Source organism: Trachurus trachurus (genome assembly GCF_905171665.1).
Source record: "Trachurus trachurus genome assembly, chromosome: 1".
NCBI lineage: Eukaryota > Metazoa > Chordata > Actinopteri > Carangiformes > Carangidae > Trachurus > Trachurus trachurus.
The window spans coordinates 38,787,111-38,813,641 of NC_139891.1; the positions used below are offsets into that span (position 1 = coordinate 38,787,111).

General features: G+C 41.5%; 1 protein-coding gene across 1 annotated transcript in view; it reads left to right on the forward strand.

Annotated features, from left to right (window-relative positions):
• Positions 1–14,935: 14,935 nt before the first annotated feature.
• Positions 14,936–26,531, forward strand: part of abcc10 (ATP-binding cassette, sub-family C (CFTR/MRP), member 10) — a 36,734-nt gene continuing 25,138 nt past the window's right edge. Inside the window, exons 1-8 of the mRNA XM_083969868.1 lie at positions 14,936–14,987; positions 15,478–15,548; positions 17,183–17,396; positions 18,276–18,733; positions 20,314–20,513; positions 21,455–21,847; positions 23,299–23,646; positions 25,376–25,603. Coding sequence (XP_083825994.1) covers positions 17,221–17,396; positions 18,276–18,733; positions 20,314–20,513; positions 21,455–21,847; positions 23,299–23,646; positions 25,376–25,603 — 1,803 coding nt within the window. The 5' untranslated portion in view covers positions 14,936–14,987; positions 15,478–15,548; positions 17,183–17,220. The remainder of the gene's footprint in view (positions 14,988–15,477; positions 15,549–17,182; positions 17,397–18,275; positions 18,734–20,313; positions 20,514–21,454; positions 21,848–23,298; positions 23,647–25,375; positions 25,604–26,531) is intronic.

A 26,531-nucleotide genomic window follows, 5' to 3' on the forward strand; every position in this document is an offset into this window, starting at 1 on the left:
GAGTGTCATTCTATGCTGATCAAATTAATTGAGCTTTTAAAAATGTTGTTTTTTCAGTTCAGATGCACCAGTGGCAAAGAATCAGATGTTTACAATAGAAGCTCCATGGTCACACACGGTCAAAAAATTAGAAATCTCATGCAGAAAAGTAAAAAGAGAAATGTTATTTTATGACAAATAAACAGGAGAGTAAAGGTCAGCAGTGTTCAAACACTGATATGTCAGGTGTGGAGGAAGGAGTCAATATTCTTTTGAATTAAATACTGAAAAATAACATGTTAATTAATTGTCCTGTTGTGTTGTAGCTGGAGCCAGTGATCAGATACTGTTTCTGCTTTGATCTGTAGTAATGCATTGTATCTTATCCACGAGTCAAATGTTTGTGCTGCCACATCCAAACAAACAAATAAACTCCTCAAAAAAGTTTGTAAATGTTATTTCAGTCAATTATTTCTCCCCTTTAATAATACCAACTGGTGTTGTATTTTATATTGTTCAAAAGCCTAATTAGTCATCTTTAAAACAAGGTACAACTTGTAAGGAGTGTGCATCCGTGGAATGAGCAACACAGTTAAATGTTTGTGTAGCGCCCCCCCCCCCCCCCCCCAAAATGTGCCAAATCCCCAAAACAGAACTTGTCATATTTTGAAGGCAACCTCACTTCAAAACTGATGTAATGTGTAGGCTACTGTTCAGTTCGTGCATGAGGTAGTTAACCTCAGTTCACTCTACTCACTGGTGTGATTATTGTCCACTCCAATAATACCTCATTTAGCTGTCAATAACTTAGGGTAACTCACGTTAGTTTGGGTTTATTTATGGGGCTACCAGTGTTAGCATTAGATGAGAGCTTGACCAACTCCCATCTGTTTCAGCCAAGTCAATGTTACTCGCTGCTGCTGTCAGAATCACAACCTTACTTTATCTTAAGGTATCTCGAACCAACAGACGTTGGCTGTGACCACTCACGTAAGGCTAACGTTGATTTAACAAGACAGCAACGTGTTCATGAGCTTTATTTGAGCAGCAAGTAGCTAACATTATCTTAGCTGAAGCAGCCGGATAGATGGAAGTTGGTCTCATCTGTTTAGGCAAGGCAAGGCAAGGCATCTTTATTTATATAGCGCATTTCATACCAAGGCAACTCAATGTGCTTTACATAAAGACAAAACATTAAAAAAAAGAAGCATAAGACAGAATAAAAACAAACAAAACACTGAAAACAGAGTTAAAGGGATAGTTCACCCTAGAATGATATTTCGCTCATTATCTACTCACCCTCATGTTGACTAAGGGCTGGAAGAATTGTCAGAGTCCACCGTCCCTTCTCTGAGTTACAGGGGGTCTCGGCGTAGCAGTGCATTTCAATGCAACGGTTGCAAAGGGACACCGGAGCTCTTCGTAAAAAAACACACACAAAAAAACATCCAAATACCTCCATGATGCTCGTATGTAATGTCCGTCTTGTGCTGAAGCCCCAAATTGCGTAATTGTCCCGAAAAAAATTAAATAAGTCTATATTTTAAGCTTGTTTGTAGCGGAAGCTTCTCGAAGCTCCTCTTCCTGGTCCGTCCAAATCTTGCGTGATTCGCAGTAACCGCACTGACGCCGGCGCAAATCACGCGAGATTTGGACGGACCAGGAAGAGGAGCTTCGAGAAGCTTCCGCTACAAACAAGCTTAAAATATAGACTTAATTAATTTTTTTCGGGACAATTACGCAATTTGGGGCTTCAGCACAAGACGGACATTACATACGAGCATCATGGAGGTATTTGGATGTTTTTTTGTGTGTGTTTTTTTACGAAGAGCTCCGGTGTCCCTTTGCAACCGTTGCATTGAAATGCACTGCTACGCCGAGACCCCCTGTAACTCAGAGAAGGGACGGTGGACTCTGACAATTCTTCCAGCCCTTAGTCAACATGAGGGTGAGTAGATAATGAGCGAAATATCATTCTAGGGTGAACTATCCCTTTAAAAGCAAGAGCAAATAAAAGTAATAGATAAATAGATAAAGTTTTAAGTTCTCAGCTATAAGCATGTGAAAAGAGAAATGTTTTTAACCTGGATGTTAAAGTGTTTACAGTTGGGGCTGATTTCAGTTCTGCTGGTAGTTTGTTCCAGTTGCAGCATAACAGCTAAATGCTGCTTCACCATGTCTGGTCTGAACTCTGAGCTCCACTATCTGACCTGAGTCAGTAGATCTCAGAGCTCTACTGGGTTTAGACTCTACTAACATGTCATTCATGCATTCTGGACCGAGACCATTGAGTGATTTGTAAACCAGTAGCAGAACTTTAAAATCTATTCTGTAGCTGACTGGGAGCCAATGTAAGGTCTTAAAGGGATAGTTCAACATTTTGGCAAATTGGCCCATTGCCATAATCCCTATAGTCATAGCAGTAGGTTCGTTACCTTTATTTGTCGGTGTAAGCTATTTTTAGAACGGAGGAGCGGAGCGGCAGGCTGTTCAGAGCTACACTATGGAGGCTAATGGAATTTCTTGGTTTCCCTCATCAAACTCATCAAATACAAAATCCCAAAACTCCAAAACGCTTTCGTGGACAAGTTGTGACCTGCACAATCACCACGCTATGAGATAATAATGGAACGTTACGAAACGGAGCCGTTTTCGAGGTAAATACAGAGTCTGCTTGCTGAAAAACTGTCCCTGAACGCAACGCGCATCAGCGGTTTTGCATGAATTTACCTCTAAAACAACTCTGTCTCGTAACGTTCTATTATTATCTCATAGCGTGGTGAATGTGCAGCTCACAACTTGTCCACGAAAGCGTTTTGGAGTTTTGGGATTTTGTATTTGATGAGTTTGATGAGGGAAACCAAGAAATTCCATTAGCCTCCATAGTGTAGCTCTGAACAGCCTGCCGCTCCGCTCCTCCGTTCTAAAAATAGCTTACACCGACAAATAAAGGTAACGAACCTACTGCTATGACTATAGGGATTATGGCAATGGGCCAATTTGCCAAAATGTTGAACTATCCCTTTAAGAACCGGGGTGATGTGATCTGATCTCTTTGTTCTGGTTAAAACTCGAGCTGCAGCGTTCTGAATGAGCTGCAGCTGTTTGATACTTTTTTGGGGGAGACCAGTCAGAAGACCGTTACAGTAGTCTAGTCCAGGGGTTCCCAAACTTTTCCATGCCAAGGCCCCCCAACCAGCATTAGCTTCTGGCCGGGGACCCCCCAACCCCCCAGCCAGCGGGGGGGGGGGGGTGTTTATAATGTATTTTCTTACTTTCATTCACTTTTCAATAATTATTACTATTTGTTTAATATAAGAATCTTATGAAACATATTGTTATTGATTTGACAGATAAGAAAAACACAAAATAAATCAAACCCCTCAATTGTGTGTGTGTGTGTGTGTGTGTGTGTGTGTGTGTGTGTGTGTGTGTGTGTGTGTGTGTGTGTGTGTGTGTGTGTGTGTGTGTGTGTGTGTGTGTGCGTGCGTGCGTGTGTGTGTGTGCGCGCGCCTGGGAGTGACAGACAGGCTATATACTGTAAATGCTACACATGAGGAAAACTACAGTGTTTTCTCTTGTTACTGATGTGTTAGTCAGGGATCCACGCACTGTAGCAATCACACAAGCCTAAATAGAGAATGCAATATTCCACATAACCCAAGCTCAGAGCAAATGAGAGAACAGCAACAACTTTACCTCACTTGTAGCGATCCAGCGCAACAATAGCGGATTGCTACTATAACTAATTACAAACGTAAATTATCCTCCTACTGTTTTAAATCAATAGAATAAATTGTTCCGTTTAAATAGACACAGTAAGCACAGACCAGCACCACAAACGCAGCATGATGATGGATATGCTGTCACTCACCAATAGCCTACTGTGGACTGCTGGATCTGTCGAACCGGACCCGGACGGACTGTCGGAGCAGAGCAACTCACTCCCATTCAATAATCAGAACTTTTCCTCGGCGCGCACCGCGGTCTCAGGTCAGTTTCATTTCCGGTCCGTCTGAGCTGCGGTCAGTCCCTGCGGACGGCACCGCCTCGGCAGCTGTTCTCACGGATGAACGTTAACAGAGACGTCACACCGGTCTGAGGCTCAGTGTGGCGGTACCGGTGTCAGAGTCCAACTTCTCCAGCCGTAGTTTCACAGCACAGCACAGTCAAGCTCAGAGAATGACTGGAGCTTTGTATCGATCAGGTGATCACACTGTAAAAACATCTGGTCCACCTGAGTGACGTCGATCATTTTAACTAATTAGTTAGTGTTAGTTGGATCAGCTAAATCCAGCGTGAGCTAAGAAAAGTTTTTCCTCTGAGAGAGTTTTGTCCATTTGGCGCTAGCTAGCTGAGCAGAGCCATGGGCAGAGCAGCTTGGTAACAGGCCAAACCCTGGTCTACACAAGATTATGGGGTCGTGAATGATATTTTGACTGGCAGGCAGTCAGAAAGATGAGCATGGCAAATAACATTTTGAAATATATTATTATAAATTATATTTTATAACAATGATAAAAAAAAAAATGTGATAAAAAAAAAAAAAATTGTTGCTTTTTTTCCTCATCTTTCCTCCCAGTTTCTGAGGCCCCCCTAGCGCCCCCTGGCGGCCCCCACTTTGAAAACCACTGGTCTAGTCTACTGGAGATAAAAGCATGAACCAGCTTCTCCTGATCAGTTTGGGACATAAAACCCTTAATTCTGGATATGTTATTAAGTTGATAAAAGGCTGATTTGGTGACTGATTTGATATGGCTGTTGAAGGTCAGATCTGAGTCTATCAGCACGCCAAGGTTTCGGACTTGGTTTTTAGTTTCTAAAGACAGTGACTCAAGGTGTTTACTGACAGCAACCCTCTTCTCTTTATTTCCAAAAACAATGACCTCAGTTTTTTCTTGATTTAACTGAAGGAAATTTTGGCTCATCCGATTTTTGACTTGCTCTAAACAGTGACATAATGACTCTATTGGACTGCAGTCATCTGGAGGCTAATCGGTAGCCTCTTAAATAAACCCAGCCCAGAAAACAAACTAATGTTAAAGGGATATTCCGGCATAAGTTAACCCATGGTGTAACACACCGTGAGACCCAGTAAACCACCCCTCCAGAGATAAACTTCTCTAGTTGTAGCGACTTCAGCACAGACTAGAAAAACACTGCTGTCTATGGAGCCAAGAGCCAATCGCCATCAAAGAAGCCGCTCATAGCCAGAAATAATGCTCAGAACAGCACCAAACTGCATCAACAGTACAAACAGGGTCCCATCCCATAATACGAGGCATCAAACTCCTGCTAGCTTTGCCTGCTTTCTATTGAAAAGAGACTGTGGTGACTATTCAAAAAACAAAACTTGTCACCTGATGGTGGTTTGGGATGGTTCCTAACTCGATTCCAGAGCGAATAAAAAAGAAAGGTTGCGAAGGTTATGATGTCTTTGGGTGAGGTTCCCGTTTATTTTAACAAAAAGGATAAGGCAAGTTGACAAACAAAAAGCTTCTATTGATTCTCTGGCTGTCGTGTAAAAACTGTGTCTCTCCCACCACCACTCAACTCAAACTAATCAGCTCTTCTGATCTCCAACAGCTGGGGCAGATTCTGGGGTAAAAGAAAGGAACTGAAACAATACTGCACCCTTGTGGAAAAGTAAATACCTACACAACATAAAAAATGGCTCCTACACACCGGCCCCATAATTGTGTTGGTGTGCACTACAATTATATAAACATATTTCAAAAAGGAGCCAAAAAGAGTGTGTGTGTGTGTGTGCAAATCTTCTTCTTCTTCTTTCAGAAGTCAGTGTCCATAAATCAAATCTTCTTTCTTTCAGAAGTCAATCCATAAATCAAATCTTCTTTCTTTCAGAAGTCAATCCATATTTTAGTCTTTAATACAATCTTTATGTCTCCAATAGCATGCAGAGCTTGGTGACAGGCCTCTCCAGAAAGCCTGTTTTGGTCTTCAGCTGAACTGACCGGACAACACCTCTCCTGTCTGGAAAGGTTTTGGTCACTTTACCCATCAGCCATGAACTTCTTGGAGCAGAAGGGTCCATGATAACAACAACGTCGTCCACAGAAAAATTCCTTCGTGGCTTTGTCCACTTTTGTCTTTCTTGGAGCAGTGGAAGGTACTCCCTTACCCACCGCTTCCAAAATAAATCTGACAGATACTGTACCTGTCTCCATCTTCGTTTGATGTATATATCACTATCATCAAAAAGTCCAGGAGGAAGAAGGGGTTTGGCCTTCAACAGAAGAATGTGGTTGGGTGTAAGTGTTTCCAGGTCATTAGGGTCATCGGATAGTTTGGTTATTGGGCGACTGTTGAGAATGGCTTCAATTTCACAAAGAATAGTGCAAAAGCTCTCATCATCCATGGTTTGCTGTTTGACAATGGAATACAGCACCTTTCTTATGAGGCGAATGATCCGCTCCCATGTTCCGCCGTAGTGAGATCCAGCAGGAGGGTTGAATGTCCATGCTATTCCTCTTTTTGCCAAAGCACTTTGAATTTTGTTGTGATCCAGGGCTCTAAGAGCTTCCCTTAGCTCTCTTTCAGCTCCAACAAAATTGGTGCCGTTGTCTGACCTGAGGTTGGAGATTTGCCCACGTCGACACATGAACCGTCGGATGGCATTTATGCATGAATCTGTTGTTAGTGAGTGGGCTGCTTCAAGGTGTACTGCCCGGCTGGTCATGCATGTGAAGATTACGCCATACCTTTTGACCATGCTGCGACCTCTTTTGATGTCAATAGGGCCGAAATAATCCACGCCTGTATTAGTAAACGGTGGCAAGTCTGGCAGGAGTCTTTCAGCTGGAAGGTCAGACATTTTCTGTTCTCCAACTCTCCCTTGAAGACGACGACAGGTAACACAATCAGCAATGATTTTTCTGCAGGCTGAGTTTGCATTTGTTATCCAGTAGGTTTTTCGAAGTGTAGATATCATATGATTACGTCCAGCGTGACCCACTTGCTTGTGAATATGTTGTAAGATAAGTTTGGATATGTATTGATCTTTAGACAGAATTATTGGATGTTTTACTGTTTCAGGCATGGATGCTTTTCTCAGGCGGCCTCCTACTCTCAACAGCCCATCTTGGAGTGTGGGATCCAACCTGTAGATGTCACTGTTGGTTGGCACAGATGATGCTCCTTTCTCCAAGAGGGAGATTTCCCTGTGAAATCTTTGCTGTTGGCAGAGGCGTGCAATTTCCATTTCTGCATTATGTAAGTCATCCCGTGTCAATGGTTGAACATTTATCTTTGCTTTGTGTTGATGTCCTTTGTTGCATGTTTTACCTTTTTTCCTTAGCTGTTGAAGCAGGTCTTTAAACTTCAAAAACCAGGCGACTGAAGTTTTGAGTTTTTCCCAGTCTGAAAAATAGGTCAGAAGCTTGTTCATAGTATTGGATGCATCATCAACAACACAAGCATTAACTGTGAGGTCTTGTTTGACCTCGGGGTCATCCAAGCTGACGGCAGGTTTATTTACCTCCTGTCTTGGCCAGGTCCTTTCCTCAGTCAGCAGAAACTCTGGTCCTTTGAGCCAACGTTCACATTTCAGAAAATCATCAGCTGACAGTCCTCTTGAAGCCTCATCAGCGGGGTTCTGTTTAGAGCCTATGTACCTCCACTGGGCCACCTCTGTAGCTTCTCTTATGACAGCCACTCTGTTCGCTACAAATGTGTGGAATCTCTTTGTTTCACTTGAAATGTAATTAAGCACAGTCGTGCTGTCGGTCCAGAACACTGACTGGTCCAATTCCAGTTGAAGCTCCTTTGTAATCATCTTGTCCAGTCTGACAGCTAATACAGCAGCTGTGAGTTCAAGCCTTGGTATTGTGGTTTGTTTCATGGGGGCGACTCTGGACTTTCCAACCATAAAAGCAATGTTAACTTTATCAGAGATGCCTTTCAATCTCAGATAAGAAACAGCGCCGTATCCACACTCACTAGCATCTGAGAAGTGATGCAGCTGTGCATTGCTTACCTTTCCAAAGTTCTTCGGCTTGATACACCGTTCCACCTTTAACAGTGACAATTTATGCAGATTTGTCAGCCACTGTGTCCACTTCTGCAGAAAGGTTTGTGGTATTGTGTCATCCCAACCAATTTTTCTTTTGCACAGCTCTTGTAGCATCAGCTTGGGAGGCAGTGTGAATGGTGACAAGAAACCAAGAGGGTCATAGATAGAGTTAACCACTGACAAGATTCCACGGCGGGTACATGGACGATTTTCCAGTGCAATCTTGAACATGAACATATCTGTTTCTGCACACCAGTGCAATCCAAGAGCTCTTTCAACAGGTAAGTTGTCTTTATCCAAATTGAGCTCTTTGGTTGCTTTGGAACGATTTTCTTCAGGGATGCTGGCAAGAACTGCTCGACTGTTGCTCATCCACTTTGAGAGCCGAAAGCCTCCTTTGGCACACGCAGCAGTGAGATCTTGTACCATTTGCAAAGCTTCCTCTTCTGAAGACACAGACTTTAAACAATCGTCCACGTAAAAATTTTGCTTGATGGTCTGTAACACTTTGTCACTGTAATGAGCCGTGTTGTCATCAGCAACTCTCTTTAACGCATAATTGGCGCAGCTCGGTGATGAAGTTGCTCCAAATATATGAACTTTCATTCTGAAGTCCACCAACGGTTGCATTACATTTCCATTATGCCACCACAAAAATCTGAGAAAATCAACATGTTTCTGAGAAACTTGGACTTGGTGAAACATAGCTTGAACATCAGTCATGATGGCAACTGCTTCTTGCCTAAATCTCAGAAGAACACCAAAGAGGGAATTTGTGAGGTCAGGACCTTGTAACAGCTGGCTGTTCAAAGATGTGCCTTTGAAACTTGCTCCACAGTCGAATACAACTCTCAGGGTTTTCTTCTTGGGATGATACACCCCATGATGTGGTATGTACCAGATTTTACCTTCAGTTCCGTTCAGTTGCTGTTGAGGCACCTGCTCCGCATAACCACTTTTAATAACATCATTAAGGAAGTGCACATACTCCTGATGATACTCTTTGTTCCTCTGAAACTTTCTTTTCAAACTCATGACTCGTTGTTCAGCAATGCACCGATTGTTTGGCATTATGACATCATCAACCTTAAAAGGTAAATCAACACAATAATGGTTGTTTTCAAGACGAATTGTTTTTTCCATAATGTGGAGAAACCTCATATCTTCTCTTGACATTAAAGTGTCATCACATGACCTTTCATTGAAGTCTTGGTTGTATTGTGTGATTAACAACTGTTCCACTTTATCAATGGAGATCCTATTGACAGTGACAGTAGGGCAGCCATTCTTCCCTGTATCACTTCCACTTCCTTTAAGCGGGCCGTTCACCACCCACCCCAATAGGGTCCGAACAGCATAGGGTCCATCATTACAGCTGTTAATGATTTCCCAAGGCTCCAAAAGCTTTGAGGCATTTGTGCCAATCAACAAATCCACTCCAACTTCAAGCTCGGGAACTTTAATCTTTCGCAGGTAAGGCCATCTTCTGAGATCCTTTTCTGTCGCAATATTGTTTCTTGTAACTGGCATGGTTTGTTGAGTGTAAACCTCAGGTAGATCTAGAAACCTGTTGTCGTCATAACCAGCTACTTCCAGTCCAGTCAGAACATGAGTCTTTACAGTATGTGCTTGTCCCATAGTTCGTAGGAAGATGTGTGTTTGGATACTGTCCATGTTCAGCTGTCTCATCAGGCGTTCTGTACAAAAGGTAGCTGAGCTTCCTGGATCAAGGAAAGCGTAAGTGGTCAAAATTTTGTTTCCATTCTTAACCTTTACTTGTACAGGTACAATTGAGAGAACACATTTCTGTGTACCGGCCCCAGTGTGAGCACAGGTCTGCTGAGGGACAACAGTGTTGTTTGACTGTTCAAATGTTCTGAATTTAGCTGGATTGTGAAGCATTGTAGGATGTCTGAAGTTACATACATCACATGTTAGACGTTTTTTGCAGCTCTTGCTGATATGACCTGGTTTTAGACAACCAAAACAAACACCACTTTGCCTTAAAAGATCAAGTTTCTCACGATGCACTTTGTTCTTAAGATGTACACAATCTTCTATTGCGTGATCCTCTTTACATATGCAACATGATTTAGTCTTGCTTTTTGATTGAGAAAAGGCATGGTAGAGCGGTGTTTCTGCAGACCTTATACCTGCTGAAGTGCTTACAGCTGCCACAGTTGCTGGATTTTTATTCCTGGGTGGAAATCTTGGGGGAGCTTTTCCTTTAAGGGTAGCAGTTTGTGTGTCTTGCAGGTTACCAAAAACAGGATCAGAGAGAATTTTGATCTGATGTTCCAGAAAGTTGACCAAATCAGAGAACAAAACTCTACTTCCACGTCTCTCCTGTAGGTCACAAACAGCTGCTCTCCACCTTTCTCTTAATTTGTAGGGCAGTTTCATCACAAGCTGTTTCAGGTTTGATGGTACATTCATTTCTGCCATATATTGTAGACTTTCCATCATGTTACAACATCCTCTCAAGAACAACATGTATGTTTGAAGAGCGCCAACATCTTCAGCTTTTATTGGTGGCCAACTTAAAGCTTTTTCCATGTAAGCTGCCCCAATCTTCATTTCATTGCCGAAGTGTTCCTTTAACAAATACTTGGCTCTGTGATAGCCTTGATCATTTGGCATGTGATAGCAGCTTCTGACCAGTTCTCTAGGCTGCCCCCTGGTGTGCTGTTCTAGGTAGTACAAGCAGTCCTGGAGATTATTGACTTTTCTTTCAACCCCCTGCTCAAAGGCCATGATAAAAGATCCATACTGTAGAGGGTCACCATCAAATATGGGTATTGCTCGAGGTGGAAGAGATGCTGAGTGTTGTTGTTGAACCAGCTGAGCAGTGATTTCTGTTTGTCGCTGCATAATGTTGCCAATGTCCTGTATTTTATTTTCATTTGTGTTCATTTGTGGTGTGGTACAAACATTGCTTGACCTGTGACCTTGCAGTGAATTGAAGACAGTTGTATGGCCTCCTGGTGGTCTTTGTAGGGATTGCATGGGTTGTATTGAAGTGAGGGTTTCCCATGGTTGTGTTTGGGCAGATTTTCTTTCCTTAGGGCGTGCATCATGCAGGTGTGAGGGTGGTTGTTGTACTGGTTCTGACTTTGACCTATGTGACATTTCCATTTTTGATTTTGTGGCTTTATTGAAATATGAGTCCATTCCATCGGATGGTGTAGAACCACTTCCCACCACACTGCTTTCCAGTATGGCTATTTTAGCTGTAGCAGCAGCTAGTTGGGTTTCCATTTCCAGTTGCTCCTTTTGTCTTTTCAATCTTTCCTGTTCTGCATGCAGCTTTTCCTCTTGAGCCTCCAGTGCATGTTTCTTCTCCAGAGCAGCCATGTGTTGGATTAGTGCTGCCTTTTCAGCTTTTGCTCGTAAGCATGCAGAACTTGTGATGGAAGATTTAGACGAAGATTTAGACTTAGATGAGACCCGTGTTTTTCCTAGGGGGGAAACATTTGAAATACTATCATTGGGTTGAATCTCATCCTCCTGGTCAACATTTGGTTGAATCTCATCCTCCTGAAGTACAGACTCTTTGTCACAATGTGTTTGAGCATCCTTCAACCATTTATACACATCACACATGAACTTTTCATTTGCTTTAAATTTCTGTTCAAACCATGTTTGCTGCCTTTTACATTCTTCTTCAGGCAGTGGCATTTCCATCAATGCACCATGAGTTTCAGCAGCAGCATCACACAGCTTATTAAACTCCTTTATAAGATTTTCAACATTGCTCAAAGAATCAGTTGTTATTTTGACAGATAACAGATCATCAATCTGCAACTTGATTTTGGATGCTTGATTCAAGGTTAACTTCCGGTTCTTTTGTAGGTTTTCGATTAGAAATGAAACACCTTTTGCAGTTAATTTTCTCTCTCTTTTTGCAACATCACTTTTTACAGCACGTTCTTCAAGTTTTGCAACATCACTGTTTGCAGTTGCAACATCACTTTTTGCAACACGCTCCTCAGGAATAACATTTTCAACATCAGCATTTTTCTCCATTTCCACACTGTCAGTATGTCAACATGTGACGTCAGCAGGACAATAGCAGTCATTCACAGGTGATGATCATTTTCCTCCATTTTCCAATTAGCTTTCCATTTTCATTACTTTTTCCATTCATCAACATCCATGACATCCAGTTCCAAAATCCAATGCATCAATACAGTCCAGTTCCATTAAATCACTCAAACAGGCTCAGTTTCTTTGTTCGTGCAGTTTTATTGTCTGCTGTTTCCTTTACCTTTCTCATCTGGCTCTGTCTGGTGAAGAGGGGAGAGGGGTTGCAAGCTCCATGGCCTCCTCTTGATCCACACAGCAGCCTCTTTCCATCCAGGCAAAGCTCCTTACTTGTCCTCCATCCAGGGCAAACAGTTTTTACTTGTGTGGTGACTATTCAAAAAACAAAACTTGTCACCTGATGGTGGTTTGGGATGGTTCCTAACTCGATTCCAGAGCGAATAAAAAAGAAAGGTTGCGAAGGTTATGATGTCTTTGGGTGAGGTTCCCGTTTATTTTAACAAAAAGGATAAGGCAAGTTGACAAACAAAAAGCTTCTATTGATTCTCTGGCTGTCGTGTAAAAACTGTGTCTCTCCCACCACCACTCAACTCAAACTAATCAGCTCTTCTGATCTCCAACAGCTGGGGCAGATTCTGGGGTAAAAGAAAGGAACTGAAACAATACTGCACCCTTGTGGAAAAGTAAATACCTACACAACATAAAAAATGGCTCCTACAGAGACCAAAACACAACTCACCCACTCGCCCTGGCGATTACCGAGTAGAAAGACCAGTGACGTTTAGTTCCTGAAATGCAGTGACTGCTGACTGTGATAGTTTGATCAACTCAATTCTGTTCATTTCCCTGTCAACACCCACTAGTTATTGTTAGAGAGGTAATTAGAGAGTAACAGAGAGGGAAGACAGATAGGAACACTTTCCCACTTCTAGCAAGTGGGCCTGGAGGAAGAGTGGGTGAGTTGTGTTTTGTCTTTTTTTTTTTTTTTTTATACTTTATTTTTTTGTTTGTTTTCATAACACGAACATCAGGTCATATACAAACATGAGGTCATATACAAACATTCAGTCACATTGAATAATACACATAAGTGCGCGCCACAGGGTGATAAACTTTTGTTCACAATCTACAACAATTTCAGCCGTCGCACTCTGCGTCGGCTAGGTATGTAACCCATTTCGCCCAGTAATCTTTCCCCTTTTCCTTCTGTAATCTCAAAGTGAAAGTTATACGTTCCATACTGTATATATCATTTATTATATTTTTCCATAGGTTCAGGGTGGGAGGTTCTCTAAGAAGCCAGCATCTGGTTATTGCTTTTTTACTTGCTGCCATGAGGATCTTTAATAAATATCTATCCCTGTTATGCAGATCCTTTGATAAATTCCCCAAATAAAATGAAACACAAGTGAAGTCAATATCAAGCCCCAGAATCCTCTTTGTTGTGGCTTGTACTTGGGTTAAATGTGAGTATGGTCTGCCATTAGTTGTCCGCATTGTCTCCAGCATTGGGTCTGGTGTCCTGTTTGTTTTGATTTTATTTTGGGGGTTATGAAAAACCTCACCAAGTTCTTCGAGCAAAAGCATCTCCAACACTGTGAGTTTGTGGTCGACATCTGGGTGTGTATTTATGGCAGTCCATTCCTCTGGGGAGATTACAATTGCCAACTCTCTTTCCCATTTTTGTTTTATATAATCTGTTGAGTGGGTCTTCATCAATGAAATACTTGAGTACAGAATCCCAAGTGTTTTGTCTTTTGTAAATACAAAAAAGAAATCCAGTCCAATAGAGTAACAGTTGATGATACAGCAGCATTTGTTACTAAAACATTTCTCAGTCACAAACACAAACAAAATAGTTTTTATTTTTATTTTTTTTTCCGTTCTGCTGTGTTAAACTACCCAAGATGGGTTTTTTTTGTTGTTGTTCTAGTTAATACGGTGGCCTGGAGGGATCAAGACAAACACACAAAGGTGTAATCCACCCTAACCACAGCACCTGTGGTTCAGTGCAACATCTGTTGTTTCTGGATTCACAGTGTGTTGCTTGTGCTCTCCAGGCCACCATAGTTTCAGTTGTTAGGACAGTCCAGTCTCCTTGGTAACGTGGGACAAAGAGCTCCATGCTAAAACTGATGGTGAGTGTCCTGTGGTGGTCGATTCATAGAGGAATACGACAAAGACGACGACAACGAGGTTTGTTGTTACTTGTTTTCTGGGTGTTAAGTGTCCATCAGTTACATGAAAAGCATTAAAATTATTATTATTATTGATATTATCTGGATGTTAAACCTCACAGGTGCCACATAAATACAGCCTTTTATTAGGCTACTCTTCTTCAGTAGAAAATGTGTTTACATGTGTGTTACACAAGCTGATTAGTTGGATGCTGATCTGGGTAAGAACCGTTGTAGAGTGACTCCAGTTTTTATTTTTGCATTGATTTGTTCCCACTTCCATTGATTTATTTTATATTTTAATATAGATTTAATTATGATTACTTAGTTAAAACCATGTGAGCTTGAGGAAACAAACACTGTTGTTGTAGCTGTAACATTAAAAAGTCATCAACACAGCTGGAATTAAATCCTTATTAAGCTGCAGCATCGTGTTTATAATAGCCTAATTAATGCATGAAGCAGATTTTATTTATGCAAAAAGCTGCAAAAAGTCCACTAAGTTGATCTAACGTCTCTGTTAAACAGTTTAACACAAACTGAACATTAAGTTTCTTCTCAGGATCTTGTCTTGTCCAGACATGTATTTTAGATAATTATTGTTCATTTATTTTTGCAAATCAAATCATTTTGGAGGAAACGCTGCAGCGGCTTTTATTTTGAAAACCTCGCTGGCTGCTACGTCATCAGAAATGGCCGGAGGAGCTGCAGCTGTCATCCAGTTGGAAGAAGCCGGTGGTGATGGTGGCTTTAAGGTTGTTTATCTATCATTTAATCCAGTTTATTCACATGTATATTGAGTTGTATTGATTCATTTCGCACCGGTTTGTGTCGTTAGTGAATTATTTACGTGATATTTTGTCTGAGCCGCTGAAACGAGCGGGAAACGTTGATGTTTTCGTTAGCTGAGCTAGTTAGTTAGCCTAGCCTCGTTTGTTTACATGTGAAAAGAGAGAAGCTGCTTGATTTGATTTCCCTTTCTTCTTCCTTTCCTTTCCTTTCCCTTCCTTCCTCTTCTCCTTTCCCTTCTTCCTCCCCTACTTCCTTCCTCCTCAAAAAAAAGAAAAGAGGAAAAAAAGAGAAGAAAAAGACAATCAAACATACAGAACAAAACAGAACAAAAATAGCAGCAGCATTATAGCACTCATTACTCTAACTTATATAAATGAATCATCCTGTTTTTAAGTACTTTTTTAAATAAGACTATGGTATTGCATGTTTTGAAGTCATTCTGTGTTTGTACAGAGTCAGACCTCCTCCTCCTGCTGTGGCTCCATGGACTCACCTGAGGTTTTTATAACAGAGGAATGAAGCAGGTGATTTTTGTTCCCTTCCTCCATCCTTCCTTCTTTCCTTCCTTCTTTACACAATCCTTTTAAATTTCCACTGGCTTCGTTTTAGTTGCATACGACTGTTTTAGCCGTTTTGTAATTTCTCAGTTTGGGATAAATAAAATAAATCTATCTATCTATCTGGATTTGTTTCTGTTGCTTTGTTCTTTTAATTTCCTACATTTTTACCTGCACTTAAAGGGATAGTTCACCCAAAATTGAAATTTCCCTCATTATTATCTCCTCCCCCTCATGTGGACTAAGGGCTGGGAGAAGTGTCAGAGTCCTCCGTGGCTTCTCTGAGTTACAGGGGGTCTCGGCGTAGCAGTGCATGTCCATATGACGGTTGCAAATGGATACCAACTGTCTTCGTAACAAAAAGACACACCAAAAAACATCCAGCTTGTTTGTAGCGGAAGCTTCTCGCTACAAAACAAGCTTGAAATATAGACTTATTTAATTTTTTTCGGGACAATTTCTCATGTCGGGGCTTCAATACAAGAGGGACATTACATACGAGCAGCATGGAGGTATTTGGATGTTTTTTGGTGTGTCTTTTTGTTACGAAGACAGTTGGTATCCATTTGCAACCGTTATATGGACATGCACTGCTACGCCGAGACCCCCTGTAACTCAGAGAAGCCACGGAGGACTCTGAAACTTCTCCCAGCCCTTGGTCCACATGAGGGGGAGGAGATAATGAGTGAAATTTCAATTTTGGGTGAACTATCCCTTTAAACTCACCAGTTTCAGTCTCTTGAGGTAAACACGCACCTCAGGGAGATCTGGTTTTACTGGTTAGACATGAACTGAAGTCTCTTTTATCTCTCTGTGAAATCCCTCTCATCCTTCACAGATGATAATGCATCTAAGTTTATTTGTATTTTTTTTTCCTTTTTTTTTTTAAAGGTGTACAGAAAAGAAAATTGAATTTGAGCCCACTTTGGGTGATAAAATTAATGTGATAACTCATCTTTCAGACGTTGTAGGCCAAACTTTGTGCAAAATTCTATTTTTGAGTAAATCCGGGATGAAAGTGTGTATTTTTTTTTCGCATTGGATAATGCAGGCGCACGGATTATACGTCAGCCTGTACACGATTCACCAGCCACTGATATTGGATCCGTCATCCGTCATTCAAACGTCTGAGACACGCACACACACACGGAGCTCGGGCTCGCCCCAAGCTTTGAATATCCCGCCCGCTCGATAACGACCAATCAAATTCGTTTTCCTCACTCGGGTAAACTCGTGTTGCAGCTCGTGACAACTCGGCGCGACAAACAGGACAAACGGCCATTTCTGTACACCTTTAATGTTATTACTTATTTATTTTTAACAATTTGCTGATCGATAATAAGTTAGTTTACTTTAAATTTGGTGTAATAGCTGTTCCTGTTTTTTTTTTCCCTCTATCATTATTATTACTTTTATTATTATAATATATTCTTAGTTATTTACTATTACCCACTGGATACTTGTATTAGGTTATTATTGCTGATTTGATTACTAGTAATAGCATCTAACAACGTATTAACTATTATATGTACACATGAGAAGGTATGCTTTGTCTTTTATGTGTTGTAAAAAAGGTAATGCATCTTGTTGTTTCTCTGCAGATGTTTTCTCAGACGGCAGCTGTTGAGTAGCCGTAGCGATGGCTGCGTTCGGACCGGCGGAGCTGATCTCCGGTCTCTGTCACACGGAGCGGGACGAGCCGTTCCCTCTGTGGCGGGACGGACTCGTCAGCCCGTGTTTCAACCAGCTGGTCCTCGGAGCGCTGCCCCACGCTGGGATGGCCGTCTTCAGCGCCTGCTACCTCAGCGTGGCCCGGTACGGTCGCTCTCACCTGAGGCTTGGTGTAAAATAAGCTCGTCTTTTTGGGCCTTGAACCTATTCAGCATCACTTTAAAGGGGACATATTATGCAAAACTCACTTTTTCACAGCTTTAGTATGTGTATTTGCGTATCCGGAGTGCCTCCTCACCCCTTAAACCGACCGTTTAGAGCAGGGCTGTGAAACTGGTGTGTAGAGAACCCAGCTGTTTTTCTGACCAAAGCATGTTACTAACATTACTCTTAGACATCAAGGTGCCATGTCAAGAAGCAGAAATGAGCATAATTTATGTCCCCTTTAATATAATAACTTTAAAGACTCCAATAAAACGCTGGAAAAGGATGGATCCGACGTAGAGTTGTCTTTTATTCACTCTTAGACAAAAGTAAAATAAAAGCAAACACCCCGAGTCACTTTACAGAATACAAAGTATATGAAAAAGGAAAACAGTTCAGAGTTTCGACAGGAGAATAGAAGTGACTGATTTTCATATCATCCGTGTGTGGCTTAAATGCTGGTGAGCCTGTGGTTTTAGGTACTTTAGTTTCCCCTCCCGTGACCTTGTCTCTGCTGACTGCTTGTGGCCTTGATTTCAGCCTTGTATCATTCTCTATCATGCCATTCTGCCATTGTTTTCCAAGATCAACTAAAAAATTTTACTTGTTTTTAGATAATTTTCACTTGTTTCAAAGAAATTTTCACTTGAAATAAGTAGAAAAAGGTTTTTGTGCTTGTAATAAGGAAGAAAAACTTGCTCCACTCTCAGATTTTTCTACTTATTTGAAGTGAAAATCTGCTTGAAAGAAGTAAAAAGTGTCTAAAAACAAACTTTTGTCGTTGATGTTGTCATTGACGCTGTGGTTTCTGTTCCTCAGCTCGGTCCTCCTCCAGTCTCCTCCTCCCTGTGGTTGGACGCTGCGCTCGGCCTCGGCGCTGCTCTCGGCGCTGCTCTTCTTGGTGGACTTGGCGCTGGTGGTGGTGCTGCGGCAGCCGGACGTGTACCTGTTGGTCCTGGCCGACGGCTGCGGTGCGGTGGCCTGGCTGGTCCACCTCGGTGCCGTGGCCGCGCTGCAGCGGAGCGCCGCCTACAGGAGAAACAGAGGCCCCGCGGCGCTGCTCGTCCCCGTCGTCCTGTCGGGGCCGAACCTCGTCCTCACCCTGGTGACCTTCTGCCACGACGACGGGTATCTGACCACGACGGAGCCGCTGAAGCTGACCCGGCTCGTCCTCGCCGCCGTCCGAGCGTCGGCGCTGCTGCTCTACCTCCTGGCCTTCCTGTTCCCCTGCGTCACCGACGACGACGGCTACGGCTTGTACATCAACGCTGACGACGGTAGGGCTGGGACGATTCAATTCTTCTACGATTTTTTTTTTATCAATCAATCAATCAATTTGTTTATTTCGGGCATGTCAATTTAAATCATCATCATTACACTTCATCTTAGTTCAAGTAATACAATACACATGGCCGAAAGGGAAAGCGGGAGAAGCTAAAGCTGATCTAGTCCCGCCCCCATTACCCACAGAATAAAATCTTTATCATAATATTTTCTTTTCTTTTGCTTTTTTACATTTTGACATAACATGTTACAGCAGTAGGTAATATACAGAGCTGAAGTTTAGCTCTAGAAAGTACATACAGATACTGTTGGATGGTGATTCGATTTAAAGGGACATATTCTGCTCATTTCTGCTTCTTGACATGGTACCTTGATGTCTAAGAGTAATGTTGGTAACATGCTTTGGTCAGAAAAACAGCTGGTTCTCTACACAGCAGTTTCACAGCCCTGCTCTAAACGGTCGGTTTAGAGGCTTCGCTCTGGTAGCTGAGGTAACCATGGTAACCATGGGAGCGAGGGCTTGAATGTTCACATCACCCAGCTTGTGATGTAATAAGCCAGGTGAAATTAAAACGGCTTGTTAAGAGACACATTTTCAGACTATGGCAGTTTACAAAATATTGACGTAGTTGTCAAAACTGACGTTTAAGGGGTGAGGAGGCTCTGGATACACAAATACACATACTAAAGCTATGAAAAAGTGAGTTTTGCATAAGATGTCCCCTTTAAATTGCGATTCTACGATATTGCCGATTCTCTTCGATCTGCATTTTTAACATTTATCTGCACACAAACACTGTAGGAGCCTATAAATTAACATACTCCATTATAAAGTGAACTTAAACCCTTTTCAAAACCTGGACTCTCTGTATGTAAAAAAGCTAACAAATCGTGAGCTTAGAATTATAAGGTTCTATCTTTTTCGACAGTTTTTTTTTAACATTTTATTGACCAAACAACTAAATAATTGACAGATGAATCGATAATGAAAATAATCATTAGTTGCAGCTCTACTACACTGCAAAAACTCAAAATCTTTCCAAGAATATCTGTCTTATTTCTTGTCCAAGTGTCTCATTTCTAGTCAAAACTAATCTCTTTCCACTTAAAATAAGACTCTTCACCTAAAAAAATTAACTTGTTTTTAGATCATTTTCACTTGTTTCAAAGACATTTTCACTTGAAATAAGTAGAAAAGGTTTTTGTGCTTGTAATAAGGAAGAAAAACTTGCTCCATTGCATTTTTTTCAAAATTGAGTTTTTTGCCTAATATCATCCATTAGTGGTCTGTTAATGCCTGTGTGGTGTTATTTTTAAATTTTCAACATTTTTTAATTAGTTATTTATTCATAAAATAAAAAGGTTCTATCAACCAAAACACTAGCCGAGTTGGAACTTTGATGCTTAATATCTCGGAACTACCCAAAACGGAGATAGAACCGTATAATTCTAAGCTCACGAAATGCACAATTTCAAAAAATTCAACAAAAAAAAAAAAAAAAATTCATTAAAAAAAAAATCGTCAAAAGGATATTGCGATATTTATGTGAATCTATTTTTTCTCCCCCCCTAGGGGACGGACCGCCGCTGCTCCCGCAGAGCGCCGCTGCAGGCGAGGCGGACACCGGGGAGATGGTGGCCGAGGACTCGAGCAGCTGCGTGTCCAGACTCTTCTACCTGTGGTTGACGCCGCTGCTCAGACGAGGACGACGAGGACGACTGGAGCGGCCGGCCGACATCTACCACCTCCCACGGAAACTACGGACTAGCGTGGTGCGTAGGGACGATGTCACCATTACTTTACGTTTTCACAATTAATCACGGTTAGGGATGGGTACCGAATTTGGTACTTTTTTTGGTAGCGACCGAATTCCCACCAAAGTACCGAGTACCGATTCACGTGAAGTCAAACGGTACCACGCTTCGGTACCTGAACGCACCTTCACATCTGCTCCTCAGTTTCTTTTTTTTTCTTTTTTTCCTTTTTTTTCCTTTTGATCTTTCCATGTTTCTCCTTCTGCCACAGTAACAAGGCAACGTACATATTTTCAGACAAGATAGTCTCATGAAAAAAAAAATTCATTGAATGACATAAAATACTCTTAAAAGCTGAGGAGTTGCGATGTTGTTGAGAAATAAATATGAAAAATTCTGAATTTTTCATATTTTTTTATAGACAAAATTACTTTAATTAACAAATATACGCACAAAAAGTTCAGAAAACAGGTACCGTTGAGTACCGGTACCGATTCCCAACTATACATGAACTAGGGCTGGGACGATATGTTTTTCTCCTGATTCGATTCTTCTACGATTTTTTGGATGGCGATTCGATTAAAATTTGTGATTCTAGGATATTGCAGATTCTCTATGATTTTTAGTCTTTAGCATTTTTAACATTTATCTGCACACAAATAATGTAGGAGCCTATAAATTAACATACTCCATTATAAAGTGAACTTAAACCCTTTTCAAAACCTGTACTCTCTGTATGTAAAAAAGGCGAACAAATGCACATTGCACAATATTTAAAAAAATTCAAAGAAAAAAAAAAATATTTTTTTTTCTTTTTTTTAAAATCGATTTTTGAAAAAAAAAATCGTCAAAAAAGATATTGCGATATTTATGTGAATCGATTTTTTCTCCCCCCCCTAACATGAACCCTTACTTATTTTGGCCACAATAACCGTCACATGACATCGTCCCCTCCCCAGGTGTGTCGGCACTTCCACCAGTGCTGGGAGTCGTGTCGCCGGGGGGAATCAGCGGCGGCGGCGGGACCGGACGCGTGGCCGCGGCCGGTCGCTGGCGGCAACCTGGTGAACGGCAGCTGGAGCCAGCGCTACGCGGAGGAGCCGCTGCAGCTGGACGGCGACGTGGCGCTGCGGCGGGCGCTGCTCGCGGCCTTCGGGCGGCGCTACTTCCTGCTGGGGGCGCTGAAGGCCGCGGTGGTCGCGCTGAGCTTCGCCGGGCCGCTGCTGCTCGGCGCCTTGGTGACCTTCATGGAGGACGAGGGCGCCGCCGTCGCCACCGGCGCCTGGTGCGCTGCCGGGCTGTTCGCCGCCACGTTCCTCTCCTCCGTCCTGCAGAACGTCTTCAACTTCCAGGTATGGACGCCGCGATTAGAGACGAGGTGTCCCAGTTCCCGTTAGGACAGAGGGGGAAGTGGTGGGGCTACATACCCCTTCAAACGGAGATTTTTCAGAGGCACACTCCAAACGGAGGGGTATGAAAAGTTTCCCAGAATGCATCTTGCGGCAGCCGGCAGCGATAGACCAGAGCGGCATCTTTATGGAAATGAAAATGACTGATGCATCCTGGGTAATTTAGGGGCAGCGCCCAGCATTTTTAAATTGCACTCAGTAGCTTTTTGTGTTTTGATGGAGCGTAGACTAACTAACAACCAATCTGAATGTTTTATTTTGTGTTTCTTTTGTAGCACTATGTCTCATAATTATTTTGACACCCTCTTTGAAACCCACCGTTCACGCTATCTCGAAAAACTACAATGAATGAATCTAGCGGTATGCCCCTTTAGCCTCCCACAGTGATCAATGACTCCACACAGTGGCCAGAAATGTCTGACCCAGACATCTACACGTATTTGGTGGAATCACCGGGAGGTTTTGGCTCAGTGTTGTCTGTAAACAGCCTGTTAATACACAACTTTTTAGTTTGTCAAGCCAGTTAGGCTGAACTTTTCAATGGAGGGATGCCGGGAGCTGCCCCTAGATTACCCAGAATGCCTCAGTCATTCTCAAATGCCGCTCTGGTCTATAGCTGTAAAACGAAAAGCTGTTTTATTTCTTGCTGTAGCGCTGTTGTTACGTCACTTTGTTAAGTTTTAAAATTTTATCATGCAAGAAAGTAACTGTTTAGGTCCCAAATGTGCGGTTAGTTTATCCAAATGACGGCTGGTTAGAAGTTTGCTCCGACGTTTTTTCGGAGAAGTGAAGCTCCAGGAGGAAGCGGCTCCTCACAGAGGCAGCAGCCGGTCTGCAGAGCTGCTCCGCCGGCCAACCTCCGTCGTCATCCCGGGAGAGAAGGCCATCGCTAATTAACTTATCCGCAGGTTTTTAGAGGTTTACCACCGGCTGGTTAAATTCTTTTTAGCATTTAAATGTTGGTCTCATTGATGAAATCTAACAATTGTGGCAGTAGCATTAGTTTATTTGAATGAAAAGTGAAGCTTCATGTGTGTATCAGACAGAGGAGCAGGCAGCGCTGCCTGGAGGCTCTGTACGTAAAGAAATCACCACATTTACATCAGTAAATAAATGTTTTACAATGAACCGATCAGTCTGCATTAAGTTTTATCTTATTTTATTAAGTTATATGGTACACAGATATTTGATTTCTGGCAAAAGCTCGCCGCATCAGCTTACGTAAAAGCCAGTGGAGACTACTGATGACGTATGTGATTGTTGACTAGAAATGAGAAATAAGAAATATTCTTGGTAAGATATTTGAGTTTTTATAGTGTAGGAACCTTTACAATTAAATAATTGTGGCTTTTAATTTTTAATTGCGAGTAATCCTGACATCCCCCTGCTTCCAGGTTTCCAAGGTGACGCTGTCGGTGCGCGCGGCCCTGGTGTCGGCCGTCTACGGCAAAGCGCTGCGTGTGAGCGGCAGCGGCCTGGCGGGCGCGGCGCTGGGCGAGGTGGTGAACCTGATGAGCACCGACTCGGACCGCGTGGGGAACTTCTTCAACAGCTTCCACGAGCTGTGGAGCCTCCCGGTCCGCTTCGCCGCCACGCTGGGCCTGCTCTACCTGCAGGTGGGCGCGGCCTTCCTGGGCGGCCTGGCCGTGGCGCTGCTGCTGCTGCCCCTCAACAAGCTGCTCGCCTCCCGGATCCTCAGCAACAACAAGGACATGCTGAGGCACAAGGACAGCCGCGTCAAGGTGAGACGCTGAGGATCATTTAAAGACCAGTTCTGCAATAATATATAGATACAATATAGAGTTCATTTGCAAAAGCAGATAACTCAGTTTTTTTTTTTTTTAATATTTGAAAAATTTTGATTATTATTTACACCAGGTGATATCAGTCAAACCAAAGTTGAGTGGCTTTGACCAAGGAGATGAGATGTACAAAAACAGATGTAACTAAAAAAAAAAAAGCTTTATTGAAAACAACACTATGTAAAGAATAATTCAAAAGCATCAGCTCATTTTTTTTCAAAATGGCACTTATCTGCTTTTGCAAATGAACTCTTCATAATAATATATAGATTTTTTATTGATTAATTACTTAATTTGGAACAAAATTAACTGTTTGAAATCAAATTGTGTGCTGAATTTTTCTTTGTAGACGACACTGAACATATTTCACACATCTTTATTTCTTATACAAACCTCTTGGAGATAATTATTAGAATTTTTAATGATTAAATATTGATATTTTCAGCCTTAAACAGCCCAGTTTAATGGATACTTGTGTTTATTCTGATCTGATATTTTAAAACTGGAAAACATTGAAAGAATAGTTCACCCAAAATTCAAATGTCACTCATTATCTCCTCCCCCTCATGTGGACTAAGGGCTGGGAGAAGTTTCAGAGTCCTCCGTGGCTTCTCTGAGTTACAGGGGGTCTCGGCGTAGCAGTGCATGTCCATATGACGGTTGCAAATGGATACCAACTGTCTTCGTAACAAAACGACACACCAAAAAATAGGGGTGGGACGATATGGGTAACTCACGATTCGATACTGTGGCGATATTTGGCCCACGATAATGATAATATCACGATACACGATATCTGCGATATTCGATATATTGCAAGAAATTTCATCAATGATATATCACGATATATGTGAATGAAAAAAAAAACATAAAAAGGAAAAAGTCTCATGCATTTATTCCAAAACTTTGTACAATGTACAAATGAATAAACACTGTACAGCTGGAGACATTAAAGTGCATGAACATTAATAACATGTCTTATGTAAACCAAGACAGTGCTTTATGATACTGAAAAGTCAGTAGCAACTTGTTTTATGTAATTTTCCATTCATGGTATTTAAAAATCATTTTCTGTAACATTATAAGACAGCGCCGCCCCCATTTTATACAAGTGCAAGTTACAACAACATATTTCAATTGGATTTAGGTCTGAAACATGATTTATTATTTGAAAAAAAAATTGAAAAAAAAAAAAAAAATCGATATTTAAATATTGAATATCGATATCGTATCGCGGTATAACGTATCGCGATATATTGCCATATCGATATTTTTGCCCAGCCCTACCAAAAAACATCCAGATACCTCCATGCTGCTCGTATGTAATGTCCCTCTTGTATTGAAGCCCCAACATGAGAAATTGTCCCGAAAAAAATTAAATAAGTCTATATTTCAAGCTTGTTTTGTAACGGAAGCTTCTCGAAGCTCCTCTTCCCGGTTTGTGTGTGTGTGTGCTAAAGAAGTGCTGTCTCTCTCTCTTGGTGTTGGATTGGTGTCATTAGGCAGTTGCAAGTTGTTATATATAATGAAAAATATATATACACATAGTTAATATTAAATGATGATGATGATAATAATAATGAGACATAAAATAACGAACTAAAAAACAACAACAATATTATTGTGTCATAGCAACAATGGTTCTGATCTCTCCCTCTCTCTCTCTCAGCTGATGACAGAAATCCTGTTTGGCATCAGGGTGATCAAGTTCTACGGCTGGGAGCAGCACTTCTCCCTGCGAGTGTCAGAGTGTCGTGGCCAGGAGCTTTCTCACCTGAAGAACATCAAGTACCTGGACGCTCTGTGTGTTTACACCTGGGCCGCGCTGCCCGTCGTCATCTCCATCCTCACCTTCCTCACCTACGTGTTGCTAGGAAACCAGCTCACCGCCGCCAAGGTCGGTGCTCGCCGATAGAGGCTGATAGTGGAGCAAGTTTCTCTTTCTTATTACAAGCACAAAACCCTTCCTTTCACTGGCAGATTTTTCTACTTATTTCAAGTGAAAATGTGTTTGAAACAAGTGAAAATGATCTAAAAACAAGTAAATTTTTAGGTGATGAGTCTTATTTTAAGTGGTAAGAGTTTAGTTTTGACTAGAAATGAGACATTTTCACAAGAAATAAGACAAATATTTTTGGAAAGATTTTTTGCAGTGCACGTGAGATATTATTTCATAGATAAGTTAGAGCCATAGACTGCACACCGTTAAATCGAACTTCTGGGGATGAGAGAAAAGAATAAATAATCAAAAACTTTTTGGACGATTTTTAAATCGTTTTTTTTTTTTTTTTTTTTTCAAAAATCAATTTCTTTTTTGAATTTTTTTTTTCTTTTTGAATTTTTTAAAATATTGTGCAATGTGCATTTGTTCGCCTTTTTTACATCCAGAGAGTCCAGGTTTTGAAAAGGGTTTAAGTTCACTTTATAATGGAGTATGTTAATTTATAGGCTCCTACAGTATTTGTGTGCAGATAAATGTTAAAAATGCTAAAACTAAAAATCGAGAGAATCGGCAATATTGTAGAATCACAATTTAAATCGAATCGCCATCCAAAAAATCGTAGGAGAATCGAATCGGGAGAAAAGCATATCGTCCCAGCCCTAGTAATAAACATATACGCTAAATCGCAAATTCAAATTTATTTTAATGCGCATTTCCCAGTAATTCAAATCACTTTGGATGGAAACATTTTTATTTTTATTTTTTATTTTGCCTTTATTTAACCAGGTCGGTCCCATTGAGACACAATGGCCTCTTTTTCAAGGGAAGCCTGGCCAAGACAGCAGCAGAAAAGTTACTACACATACATGACACAGAAATCACA